At 31.1% G+C, this 13,937-nt stretch overlaps 1 protein-coding gene and 1 non-coding gene across 3 annotated transcripts; both read right to left on the bottom strand.

The window, feature by feature from the left end:
- Nucleotides 1–8,537: 8,537 nt before the first annotated feature.
- Nucleotides 8,538–11,283, bottom strand: LOC133672807 (mitogen-activated protein kinase 7). Of its 2 annotated transcripts, none has more exons than XM_062093340.1 (3): nucleotides 10,443–11,283; nucleotides 9,797–10,223; nucleotides 8,538–9,398 (listed from the first exon to the last, which is right to left on the bottom strand). In XM_062093340.1, exons 2-3 carry the CDS (start codon nucleotides 10,217–10,219, stop codon nucleotides 8,715–8,717), a joined length of 1,107 nt encoding a protein of 368 aa, XP_061949324.1. In that variant the 5' UTR covers nucleotides 10,220–10,223; nucleotides 10,443–11,283; the 3' UTR covers nucleotides 8,538–8,714. The 2 variants fall into 2 exon arrangements, with proteins under 2 accessions (XP_061949324.1, XP_061949323.1); XM_062093339.1 differs by lacking the exon at nucleotides 10,443–11,283 and adding an exon at nucleotides 10,308–10,388.
- Nucleotides 11,284–13,500: 2,217 nt separating this feature from the next.
- TRNAH-GUG (transfer RNA histidin (anticodon GUG)) lies at nucleotides 13,501–13,572 on the bottom strand. Its single transcript has one exon. It is a non-coding gene; the product is annotated as a tRNA-His (tRNA).
- Between the last annotated feature and the right edge of the window lie 365 nt (nucleotides 13,573–13,937).

Here is a 13,937-nt window from a genome sequence, read left to right as displayed (position 1 = left end):
TAGTAAAAACTGTGGTTGAAATTTATGCATAGTAAAATACATATATAAAATGTTTGAATAAAATGCTTTGAATTTTTTTACAAATAATAAAAAAGGGATCAATATATAATATTTACATAACTTAATTAAAAAAACATTAAAAAATTCCTATCCAAAACTTGAGTTTTAAACTCAATTTTTTAATCGATCCCACGACATAAAAATCAATTCTCTTTAATAAATACCAAACATGTTGATGTGCTTAATTCACCACTAATATAATTAGTGAAAGCTAACAAAAAAACCAAACATATTCTAAGCATATTCTTCGCCCACCATGCTTATGCTAGGTAATTGGCTTAAGGATCTTTTCCTTTCCTTCAAAGATTTAGTAGAATAATGAGGGAATCCTCTGCTAAATCAAGTTGCTTGTGCTTCATCTTCCAGGCATTACTGTTCTTTTCATCACCTAAGATGTACGTAAAAGGGTTAGAAGTCGATCCCTACAGATTTTGAAGCATCAAAATACATTAGTGAATACTGCCTCATCCTATATAATTACTAGCTTAAGAAAGCTTCAAATCTGTTAATGGATTTTTATATTATAGATTTTTATATTATAGAATTTTGTAAAACATTAATTATAAATGAATATAATATAGATTTTTATGCTCGTGTTTAGCTATTAATTCCTTAAGAGTTAGGTCGTTGTTAATTAAACGGTGAAATAATTAGAAAACTCCAGGTTTCGAACTTTTTAATCCAATCACTTTACAAATTTTCTCATTCATGATTAAATGAAGGATTTGGAATCCAGATTCGGATAATTACCGCGACGACTTTTAACTATCTTTGACCGCCTTGGAAGCACTAAAGCTTCATATATTGATAGTTAAATTATATGTATATTTTATAGATTCATGAATGCTCCATTTTTAAATAACTAAAAAAACAAATTTTTTATATTTAAATATCAAACAACCAGAGAACTCTCGGACTCTGTTTATTTTTGTGTTTTAAAAGTTTTTTTTTAATTTTTTTTTTAAAATTAATTTTTTTAGTATTCTTAAATTATTTTAATGTACTAATATTAAAAATCATTTTAAAAAATAAAAAATATTTTTAAATATCTTTAAAAATCATACTTTCAAATAGATGCTCGTAATCATGAGTATGGAAGCAGATTGCTTGAATTTACCTAGATAATTTTCCTTATTTGGCAGCTGGACACTGGACAGTGCCAAGCCAGTCATCAACTTTGAATTATACTTGCGTGAAATAATTAAATTGCCTCTTTATTTCTTGCTCCTTTTTATCCTGGAGGCTAGGGCGAGCATTGGGTGGGGCTTGGCTAGGTTTCCTCAGAGATGGTGTCTTTGACTCTTTGAAGCAGCCAGGATGGGAATTTAACTTTTTTCTACTTAATATCATTACTTTAATAAAGTAGAGGCCGGGGCCTCCCTATAGTTAAAGGGCAAAGTAAAAGAAAGGAAGAAGGTGAGGGACTGCTGCTGGTGGGCTGAGGAGGGAGTGAGGAGTCAAAGATGGTCCCTCAATTTTTTCAATCTTTTAATTGATTGTTTTGCTTTTCTTTTGATTTGATTTGATTTTTGTGCGTTAAGTTGGAGAAATGATTTTCACATGCTGTTTATTAGCCACTAGAAAGGCAAGTGGTGCAGCCTTTTTCCTTGTCTATGTGTACATACCACTAGGTGCAATCCAATTAACTTTATTGATCTTATAGTTTTTCTAGCTAGATTTTTAATACCTAGGTTGCTTCCATAACAATCCCTTTTCGGGATCTTTTGGAGAGTGGTTAAGATTGATTTTCAAAGTATATTTCACTTGAAAATGTATTAAAATCATTTATTTTTATTTTTTAAAATTTATTTTTGACATTAGCACATTAAAACGATCCAAAAACATAAAAATAATAATTTAAAACAAAAAATATTCAAAATTTATTAAAATTTCGGTACAAACACAACCCGAGTGGGCATATGAAATCTCTTAATATATCAAAACAACTAGAAATAGGCTGCCTATAAAATTTGTTCTCTGGTCAAGGTTTCATGTTATCAACTTATCATTGAAAACTTATTTTTTTTAAAATAAAATTATTACTTGATTTTCAATTTCAATCGAAGAACAATTTAATTTTAGGTTTGCTTCCATATCAAAATAATATTACATTTTTAATTTATAAAAATTTAATTTTAACAGCAACACATCAAAACAATCTAAAAATATAAAAAAATATTTATATATTTTTGATGTATTTCGACACGAAAAGTATTTTGAAAAGCAGCCGCAACCAAATTCTCAAACAAGCTCTATAATTATATTTTTTTGTTTTATATATATTTTATATATATGCATTAATATTAGAAAATGTATATATACATATATAATATATTAAAAATACATTGAATTTCATATAAAAAAACTCACAATAAAAGACTATATTTTCTACGAATTCTCCTTCTTTTTCTTTCAATTCCCTCGATTTTTGTAAGACAAAAGACAAACACTGCATGATGTATGGGATGAACATGGATTGTGACTTGACTTGGAAGCCGAACGTGGGTGAATATGGCTCATCTTAAAAAGCTTAGCTGAGTCAACTCGAATAACATAATTATTATTATTTAAAAAAAAAAAAAACTTTACCTAGCCAGTATGAGGAGACACCATAGCCAGCAAGAAATTTGATGCATTCCCTATATCACATATTTTAGGTAGTTAAGGCAGTATGAGATTTTATTATCCGTATTTTTTAAAATGTTTTTGTTTTTAAATATATTAAAATAATATTTATTTATTTTTTAAAAAATTATTTTTAACATTAAAATAATTTTAAATTATAATAAAATTAATTTTAAATATTTTTTTAAAAGCAATTTATAAGACCTTGACAGCTTTGAGCGTGTTTGGCAGTGTGGTTGCGGGTGCTTTTCAAATAACTTTTCGTGTCAAAATGCATGCCAACGATGTTTTTTCATTTTTTAAAAATTATTTTTAACATCAGCACATCAAAACGATCCAAAACGTACAAACCATATTAAATTTTAATAAAAAAAAAAACAAAAAATTTTCAAATTTCTTGGGAACGCGGCCGCAGCCGCGTTCCCAAACGGTCCCAAATTGTCCAACTGATCTAGTTTTTTTTTTTTTTTTTTTATCTATTTATTAACAGGTCCATACATTTGAGCTCCAGACACGAGGACTTCCAGAGCAGTGATTGAGGATTTTTTTGACTGTCACGGGCGTTGAGAATGCAATAAATTCCGGTACGTGCCTGAAAAGGAGTTAATGTAATAGTTAGTGCAGTAATGATGGAGATTCGGGTAGGTGGTGATTTTTTAAAGTTTTTTTTATTTAAAAATATATTAAATTTTTTATTTAAAAAAATTTATTTATAATATTAATATATTAAAACAGTCTACACTCATAAAAAAATTAATTTAAAATGAAAAAAATTCAAAAACATTATTTTTCACAGCAAAACAATCACACTCGTCAAGTTACAATCCAATTCACTCACTTGGAGACTTAATTTAACTTTATGTTAAACAACATATTTTTAATTTCTTATTAAAATAAATTTGATCATCTCATATTTACCTGTCTCCTTCATGACCTGACTTTACACTAATTTAACTGCAAATCAAGTTTAATAATTACATTAGTTTAGATATAATATAATAGGACGTGATTAAGAGGTGTTTGAATATATTTTAAATTGTTTTTAAATTTAAAAATATATCAAAATAATATTTTTTTATTATTTTTAAAAAATTATTTTTGATACTAGCATATTAAAATAATTAAAAAATATATAAAAAATATTTTTAAATTTTTTTTTTTTAAAACACAATTTAAAATGAAATTCTAAACTCGAATGGTTAAAACTGAGAAAAAAATAATACTGTGTTGTGTGATTTGCTGCAGTTTGTGGACATTAGCCCCCCAAGGAAAAACAAAAACAATATGGACGAGGACCTACAAGAAGGACTCAAATCTGGCCATATCGCTCAACTATTCATCTTTTTTTTTTTTTTTTTTATAATCATGAACTATAGAAATTAATTTTTAATAATATAAAGATTACCTGCACCTGGTCTGCTTTACAATTAAAAATCCATTTCAAGTTCACTAATCTGTTCTTTGGAAGTCAGTGGACGGCTGGAAGCTTCCTGTGGCTCACCATTTCTGACATTATTTTTCATATAAAACATATTTATCTTGGAATGAAACACGTATCCTTTTATGTTCCCTTTGCTTTTGTGATTTAATTTTTTTTATATATTTTAATGTTAAAAATAAATTAAAAAAATATTATTTTAATATATTTTTAAATAAAAATATTTTAAAAAGTATACATTACCAAATTATTTTTCCAGGTTTTAATTTTATATATATATATACATATATAAACACGGCACACATTTCTATAAAAAGTTATATGGACAACATGATATACATATACTCATGAAGCAGATCATGTTGTCGATGATAATTTTTTGAAGAGTTGTGTTTGAGAACACGATGCAAATTATATTTTTAAAAAATTTAATTTTGTTTTATTAAAATTAAATATAATTTATATATTTTAAATCGTTTTGATGTACTAATATTAAAAATAATTTTACAAAAATAAAAAAATCATTGAACTTAACTGTTTTTGCATTTTTATGCTAACCCTAACATGTAGCTGGATGCCACCACTATTTGTGGGACAGTAGCCAACCCTTTCAGTGAAGTTAGCCAGTGAAAGGGGTTATATGTATTTCAATTTTATTTGTGATTAGAAATTAATTTTTATAATTTATTATAATTTATTTTTTAGATAATTATTATGATTTTAGGATTAGATTTAACATGTTAACCTACACGATCTAATATATTAAATTTTTAATATATATTTTTTAAATATCATCTAATATATCAATATTTTAGTAAAATACTGTACAATATGCATTATATTTATAGTTCATGATTAATTTTTTTAATTAAAAAACAGTCATCAACACTTTGACAATTTCTTTATATTAAAAAGAAATTCATCCAAACCCAAGAGATGCTTTCAGGCGCGGACCCAATATTTCTAATTAAGGGCCATGCCTGGGTAGCTTTATCTAGGCCTAGTTTTTCCAGGCCGAGCTTAAGCGAGACTATTGGCACAAGGCCCCAGCAAAAAATGCCCAAGACACTCTCCATATGTTAGGTCCGCACGTCACTTCAAAGTTCAAGCTTCAAACTGCCGAATACCAAACCACGAGACAGTTTGTTGCAAGGTAGAAAACCAGAGTGCAATTTTATTACCAGAATTTCTTCATTTCAGCCTTTCAACCATCATGATGCTACCCACTCTGATATAAAATGCGAACCAAATCGTTACGTTTGATGTTTTCTTAAGCACTAGAACTGACTAATGTCTAAAAAGGAGGCAGATATCTCTATCACCACTACCAGATTGCCTTTTATTACCAGAATTTCTTCATTTCAGAATTGATTGCTTCTGCTGAGACTGAAGCACATTTCCCAAAACTGCAAGATCTAAATCTGAGTTTAATAGCGTGCCTCAACAGTTATCTCTCTGCCCTGGTGTCCCATCACTTTAGCATTTTCAAACCCTTGAGCAATCCCCTTGTTTCATAGACATGCGGTGCGATATACATGGTTTGTCTGCTAGATGAGTGGCTTCCAGTGCTGCAAGTGGCTGGTTTTCATTCTCACCTGCAGCCTATCAAATTAGGCACTGAAGGGATCTGTTTCGGGGCAGGGAAGAAGATGAAGGTGAAAGAAAAATGAAGGATTACTACAAGTCAAAAGGTGAAAAATATGAAACCTCACGGTCCTCATCATTGATTCTAAATATTGATGCATCAGCTTTGGCACAATGCTTCAGGGGAAGATGGCTACAAGGCCAGATATATTTTATAGACCACAATAAATGGTGGCATACCTATTTACAATCTTGCAGGATGCCATAGTCAGGCTAAGAAACTCAAGTCCTGCTAATAAACTCAAACTAAAACAAAATGTTGAAACAAAATCACGGTAAAAATTACAGCACATTTTTTCAGCACCGTGCTTCCAAGTAGAAATATAGAACTGGTATCATAGACATGGTAGAAAAAAAGATTTTGGAACATTATCTTATTAAACAATTCAAAGAAATAAAAAGAAATATAAAAATAAAAGATGAAGAGACTAGATACTACATGATATGATCACAATAATATAAAAGAATAGTTTTAACCTAAATACAAAGAGATTATATATAGGCTAAACTAAAAAAAATAATAATATCATTCTACCCTTAATAAATAAAACAAAATAACCCTATATTTCTTAATATTTTGTGTTAAACTCACAATGCGGCAGCTACAAGCATCAAGAGTTTGCCAACTAGAAAACAAAAACGAGAAATAGAATGCAACTTGGTAAATAAATTTGCAATCTACAAAGAAGAAGAAACAAAAGGCAAAGTAATGGTGTCATGCTTGAAATGATGACGAGTAAGATGACAATCAATCTCAATGTGTTTAGTTCGTTCATGAAAAACCGAATTGTGAGCAATCTGAATAGAACTCTAGTTGTCACAATACATAGAAGTAGGATGAGAAAATGAAAACTTTTATACCTGCAAGTACCAACATAGCCAAACAATCTCTTTGGTAGTAGATGCTATAGCACGATATTCTGCTTTGGTTGAAGATTGAGAAACAATAGATTATTTCTTGCTTTTTTAAGAAATAAAAAAATCACCTAAAAAGATATAGAAACCAGTAATAAACTTGCGATATGTGAGATCATTGTCATGATCAACATTAGAGTATGCATACAACTTCAAAGAAGAGGTGGATGAAAGTAAAAGACTCTGAAAGACTATACTTTAAAGATATCGCAAAATACAAAGAATAGTTGCATAATGAATGGTAGTAGGAGAAGCAATAAACTGACTAACAACATGAATAACATATGCAATATTTAAAATAGGATTTGACAAAGGTAAACCATTAGAAGAAGAATATTTTACATTAACCTCAATAAGAGTATCTACAGTTTTATTATTAATAAGTCTATCCCACTTAAGAATATCTGACCAATAGGCTACCTCAATATCCAAGAAATATCATAGAGAGCTTAAATTCTTCATTTCAAACTGTCTAAATAATCACTAAAATTACTTAATTGACCAATAGAAGTAAGATTCAATGTGAGTTTCAGAATAAGATAAATATTAGAGAGAGATAAGTGAGGTGTGACATAAAATCAACACCTGTTAAGGGTATGAGATTGTCATTAGCAGTCATGACAGGAATAGAAGGCAAAGAGGACACATAAGCAAAAGATAAAGAATCTAGAGATATATGATGTGAAGCACTAAAATCCAAGATCCATTCAGAATGTAACATACATGAGAAACTATGAGGCAACTAACTTACGGAAGAAGAAACGGGCACAACTTATGGTTGTAAGGAGAAAAACTTCTTAAATTGCTTAACTTGAGCAATAGGATTGGTGAAGGACATGATGAAACTACTACTATAATATTGTGGTGTGGTGGTTTGTAGCCTTGAGGTGGTCTATGAATATTAGATTATGACTAGCTGCCAAGCTTTTAAGCTTGATTCAATTGTCACAACTTGAGAAACTAAACCTTCCAATGACCTTTTTACTTCAAAAAATTGCACTCGTCGAAGGCAATGTTTGTGTAAGGCTTATTCTGATTATTAAATAATGGCTTAGAAGGTACTGTTAGCACAAAAGAATTAGAAATAGAAATAATTTCATTTTCAGAATAATATTAAAGACCTATTTTCTCAGCCAATAACTCACTGACAACTGAGTTAACATAAGACAGTAAAGAACAATGCAAAATTAAACCTTTAAGTTCTTTAAAACCACTACAAAGTGTTGTTAAAAACTGTAACAATCATTGCTGCTCTCTACGGGCAATATAGGCACCACATGCCTTTAATTTTGTTAATTATATAAGAGCCAATTGATCCCAAATATCTGTCATAACATAATAAAACTCCTAAATACTCATATTTTTCTGGTAAGATAGCTTATATATCATTCTCTAATTGATACTGCTTTGCAAAATTTAATTGTGTGAATAACTTTTACAAACGACCTCAAACCTCATTTGTTGTCTCATACTTCGCCAACTGCATACCTATGGAATGCTCAACAAAATCGTTAATTTAAGTAATGATCTTTGCATTGTTTGCTTCTCAAGCATCTATTAAAGCAATATAACCCTCATCAATATTCTTAGGTATCATGAAAGTTCCACTAACATATCCTCACATCTTTTTATTCTTAAAAAAATTTCTTATCACATAACTTCAATATGAATAATTCTTTCCATCCAACCTCATACTCACAAACTGAAGCGAATCATTTCTTTCAACAGCCATAATTACCAAACAAAGAACCAGAGTGCAAAAGAAAAGAAACGGAATACTAGATTGCAGAAACTAAACAAATATTTTATGGAAGTTATACAATCACTCAAAAATAAAAGAAGAGAGATACAAAACTAAAAGATAAGGAGGTCGGAGTTTCATTGATATTGCATGATGTGATCACAATAATCTAAATGAATAGTTTTAACCTAAATACAAAGAGATTATATATAGGCTAAACTGAAAAGAAAATAAAAATAATATTCTACCCTTAATAAATAAAACAAAATAACCCTATATTTCTTAACATATCTATCTATTTGCGAAAACAACTTCTGGGTGGTAATGAAGCATCTCATCCCATATCATCTCCCTAATCATATGTTCCCCAGGATTCTCATCTATGTCAAGATTGATAGGGACCCGTGCTGGTGGGTCGTGTCTTGGATCGTGCAGCCCTGACATGTAAGGATGTAGAAGTGCTTCTGTCACACTAATTCTCTTAGTAGGATCGAACACCAGCATCCTTAGCAACAAGTCTATGGCCAAAGGATCAGCATGAGGGTATAGATGTGAAAAATGGATTCTCCTTGCATAAGGAAGTGTTTTGATGTACCTTCTGGCTTTTGGGTTATCAATGAACTCAAGCTCAGTATCATTCTGGCTCCCAAGGACACTGATAATTAGCTTCAGCTGGTTAAGACACTCTGTTCCAGGGAAGATAGGTCTGCGGCCAAGAATCTCAGCAAAGATACATCCGACAGACCAGACATCAATGGAGGTTCCATAGTTGTCACAGCAGAGTAGCAGCTCAGGTGCACGATACCAGCGGGTGACAACATAATCAGTCATGAACTGTTCATCACCTCTGCTAGTTCGTGCCAGCCCAAAATCACATATCTTCAGATCGCAGTTGGCATTGACAAGGAGATTTCCAGGCTTCAAGTCCCGATGAAGAATGTTTGCAGAGTGGAGATAATTCAGCCCGCGCAGCAACTAAAATATTGTATGAAGATTAGATGCTAGCAGAACAATATTGAGAAGAAAACAAATCGATTGAAAAACAACTAATGCTATGCATGGATTCACATTTAATCATTATTCAAGATTAGTGTCACTGGTTATGCTATGTTAAAGCACAGCTATCAAGCTTATTTAAATTTCACTTTGTAAACCATCTAATGCTGTTATCATTACAATATAAACCAGCATCTCCTGGAAAAACATGACTTTAAAACATATAATTAGAGAGGCAAAAAAACGCAGCTGTGGTTCCTAGTGAAAACACATTCTGCAGATAGATTATGCAAATTAGCATGAAATTGACATCACAAGACAAGCAGAAAGAATAACAATCTTTTATACCACTACCGCTCGAGTGAGAGAAAATTTACCTGAAATATAAAGTACTTGCAATGATCATTGGAAAGTGGTTGCGAGGACTTGATAATCTGATGCAAATCTGTATCCATGAGCTCATAAACCAAATACACATCCTTGAAACTTGTCCTATGAATAGGCATCATAACATCCTTCAAAGCAATCACATTCTCATGCCGGATATGTCTAAGAAGCTTCAACTCTCTAAGAGTCCTCAAAGCATCAATCTTGTTCTCAAGCACATTATTGATTTTCTTGATGGCGACTTTCTCGTTTGTTTCCCTATTAATCGAAGAGCAAACAACACCATAGGCCCCTCTACCTATAGGCTTAATCGGAACATACTTCGAATCAACCTCAAACACAGTTTCCCACATTGAGTAATATTGCTTCCCTCTTGGCCTAATTCCATTTGGAGGCTCCACTAAAATTGCCATTTCCCTGCAAATTGTGAGCGAGAAGAATTAACGGTTTACAAAATCTCATCAACATTCACATAAAAAGAAACCCAATTCACTTACTCACCAATTAAAGCGAGACATCTAATCAAGTAAACAACTTTGAAAAAACTCACACACACACGATGAATGATGATGATTCAACAAGCTATGGTAAATATATATACGAAGAATAAAGAAAAGGAGTGGAATTGATACTTACTTGCCGCAATCTTTGATCTTTTGAGATCACCTTCTTGCTTGCAATGTTATTCTCTGTGTCTGTAGCTTTTCTTGCTAATAATTTAATCACAGAAAAACAGAACTCCCACTTTCGACAGATTCCTCTAAACCAAAGAAAGCAAGTTCAAAAAGCAACAAAGTCCTGAACTTTCACCTCCAAATTCCAATTCTTGCTCAATCCCTCGAATAAACAAACCCCACCAAATTCTCCTCCAACTCAAGCCAAGAATCACATGATCACAATCTAAGCAAAGCCCAAAAATCCTTTCTTTTTCCCTCTACACGCAGCCAAATTGCAAGACTCTCAAAACCCAGAAACCATTTTGCCTTCAAATAAGAAGCCTATAAATAAAAGCAGAATCTTTTCCACAATTCAGTGGAATTGGAGCCGGAGATCTTATCTATACAGTGAAAGTGACAAAAAAAGATCTGGTCTAACAGGGTTTTTGTTGGATACTCTTATTAGAACAACGGGAGGGGGAGGTGAGGGGGCAGTGGTTAAAGACGTGAAGGCAACACAGCAAATTCTGTGACACAAAAGAACAGCTATTACGTAATTTGCTTTGGGTTTTAGGAAACTTCACCTCTCTTCATGCACAAACAAATATGCATATATATATATTTGCTTGTCAGTTTGGGCTTTCGTTTAGCTTGGCTTTGGTTCCCTCAAGTCTTTCCTACTACATCTCGGAAAGAACAAGGTTGGTGCCTTTGCCTAACGGGGAACGGCTAAATTTATTTCCATTTGACAAAATATCCCAATTATCAATATTTTCTAGGTATCATCTAAACAATTTTCCTTCAGTGTGACAATATTTCATCTTAACAAAATATTCATACTATCAAAGTAATTGGAAACAAGGCTTCTAATAGAGACTGAGTTCAAGTGGTATTTGTCTTAAGTTTTGAATCCGAGGCATAATTTTCATTTATAAAGAAGGATGATGTTCGTTCTTTATTAAATTTAGAAATATATTTATAGCAATGGTTTTTTATTTAAAAAAATCAACACTTTACGCTAAGATCTAAGAGTGTTTCATCAACAATCTAAAATATTCATCTGAAATTTAAAATTCTCATCTCTTTATTATCTAAATATTATTTTGAATTGTTCAATTAAACTCTCAAACCCGTCAAAGTTAAATATGTAGCACGTTTTGAAAATGATACTTGAAATATTCAAGAAGCACCACAAACAGATGAAGGCAGTTGGTGGAAAATAACAAAGTATTAGGTCAAACCCAAGCTTAAATCCAACATATAGCTTATGGCTAAAAGGGCTTCCATCTGCTTGCATGGTCTTGTTGAACGGGGAGGATATGCTTTTAACGCGTTTGATAATATTCGCCTTCGCTTTTAATCCATTGAAACTAATAATTCAGTCAATCTTGTGTGTGCATGACGAGTAAACGTCGCTGGACACCAAGAGGAAAGCAGCCATAGGATTATTGGAGCTGGCTGGATTTCCTTAATTTGCCGATAGCATACCCTCCTCCTTCCGATCTAACGCCTTGGATTCATTGGGTTCAAAATCACTGTTACAAACTTTTTGTGGCGTATCCTATGGGCCATCTTCCCAACATGGGTCCGGTTCCGGCTAATTTTTTTGACCGGATAATTACATAGTTGATTTGCAGTTATGGAAGTATCATGTTTTCAAATCGAATTATAAATTTTTAGAATCATTAAATTGCATTTTGTCATTGATACTAAACTCTGTTCTACCTGACATGTTCCCCACATGGTAATCCAGGATATCTCCTTTCCGGTGTAAAAAAATTCCATCTAGAGCTGATATGATTAACTTGATGAGTCAACCTATAAATATATAAAATCAATTAAAACTTGGTTTGATTTTATAAAAATATTATTTTTTATTAATTTTAGTTAACCTACTCAACTTATAGCCTAGACAATTCACCGACAATTCATCAAGATCAACTCGAATATATTGAATTTAAATAACTATTAATATGATCAAGATTCAAGATAGACTAAGGTTTTTTTTATTATTATTAATATTTGATGCAATACATGGGATAGTAAACGATTCAATAGTTTTTCTTCTATCTCTCTTGTGATTTCGTGGGAAAATAGAGTCCTGTCTTTGGGTTGGTAGTGCTATCTATATATAGCCTCAACTGCTGTCAAGTATAGGCTGCTTTCATAGGAAGGGAAGATGAAAAACACGACAACTTCCTAAATCATAAGCCGAAGTTTAGTTCCGTAAGTGGCGGACGTCGGTGGGGTGGGTGTGGGGTGTCTAAACGTCGGTGTTTTAAAGTATTTTTTTTAATATATTAAATTAATATATATATTTTTATGTTTTTAAAATTATTCTTCACATCAACATATCAAAATAATAAAAAAACTTTAAAAAAAAAATTAAAATTTTTAAAAATGCTCACTTTATATATGAAATACTATTCATCACACACACAATACACTATCACGTCACTTTATATATGAAATACTAGAAAATCTGAATAGAAAAATAAAAAACTATTCCCTAAAAATAAAAAACTAGAAAAGAATAATAATACTAAATAGATAAAATAAAATAAAAAAAATCCTAAATTGCAATTTTTTTCTTCTAAAAAGCTACAATATCATGGGCTAATATGAGTTGTTGTGTAAGCTGATTCTAGAATATTCTTTGCAATGTTCATAGACAAATAATTTTATAAATCAGGTACCTAATTTTTCGGACATTTATTAATTGTACCCTTTAATCAATGTAGGTATTTTTTTCTCTATATAATGTGCATATTTAATGAAATAATAGGAATTTAATGGGAAAAAAAGGAATTTGATAGAGAATATAGTTGAAAATTCTCTTGAAATATGGGGACCTAATTGATGAAATAACTTGTTTCAGGACTCATTGTACAACCTAATTGAGGTTTTCTCTTAGTTTGACAAGTTGAGAGATTGTTTAAAGTGTGAGATCTGCAAGAATATCAAGGGAATGGGCCATAGAATGTGGGCTGTACAACTGTCGTCTGAGCCCAGCCAAAAACAAGTCGAGAAAATAAAAATGTGGCTGCTGGGATTCGAGCCCAGGTCTCCACGGCCACAACGTGGAATTCTTACCACTAAACTACAGCCACTTTGCTGCTGAGATTTGAAACCATAATTTAGTAAAAACAAATTACCCATAATTTGATTTTCTTTCTAATTTCCTCTCTCTAAAAAAAAAAAAAAAGATGCAAGCTTTTTTCTACACTTAACCAACAAGTTTTCATCTAAACATGTCCACTCCCATATTTCTTTCTTTATTTTTTTTAAATATTAAAGAAAGTTGATGAACACATAAAATAAATGTTGATGTTGTAAGCCAAAATCTCTTTTCTTTAGGATATTTAAACAACTTTTTAACTTAATTAATATCATAATTATTTCACAAATTTAAATGATCATATCAGAAATAACTTCATCGACCTATTTATATCTAATATCATAATTGCTTCAATAG

Source organism: Populus nigra, chromosome 14, assembly GCF_951802175.1.
Source record: "Populus nigra chromosome 14, ddPopNigr1.1, whole genome shotgun sequence".
Classification (NCBI taxonomy): domain Eukaryota; kingdom Viridiplantae; phylum Streptophyta; class Magnoliopsida; order Malpighiales; family Salicaceae; genus Populus; species Populus nigra.
Note: the sequence above shows the minus strand (reverse complement) of the source record. Positions and strands in the feature narration are given on the sequence as shown.

Bases quoted from the DNA above. Each gene is read 5' to 3' on its own strand.
- LOC133672807 (XM_062093339.1), bottom strand. The intron at 9,399-9,796 runs GTAAATTTTCTC...ACAATATTTTAG, and splicing joins GCAAGTACTTTATATTTCAG to TTGCTGCGCGGGCTGAATTA.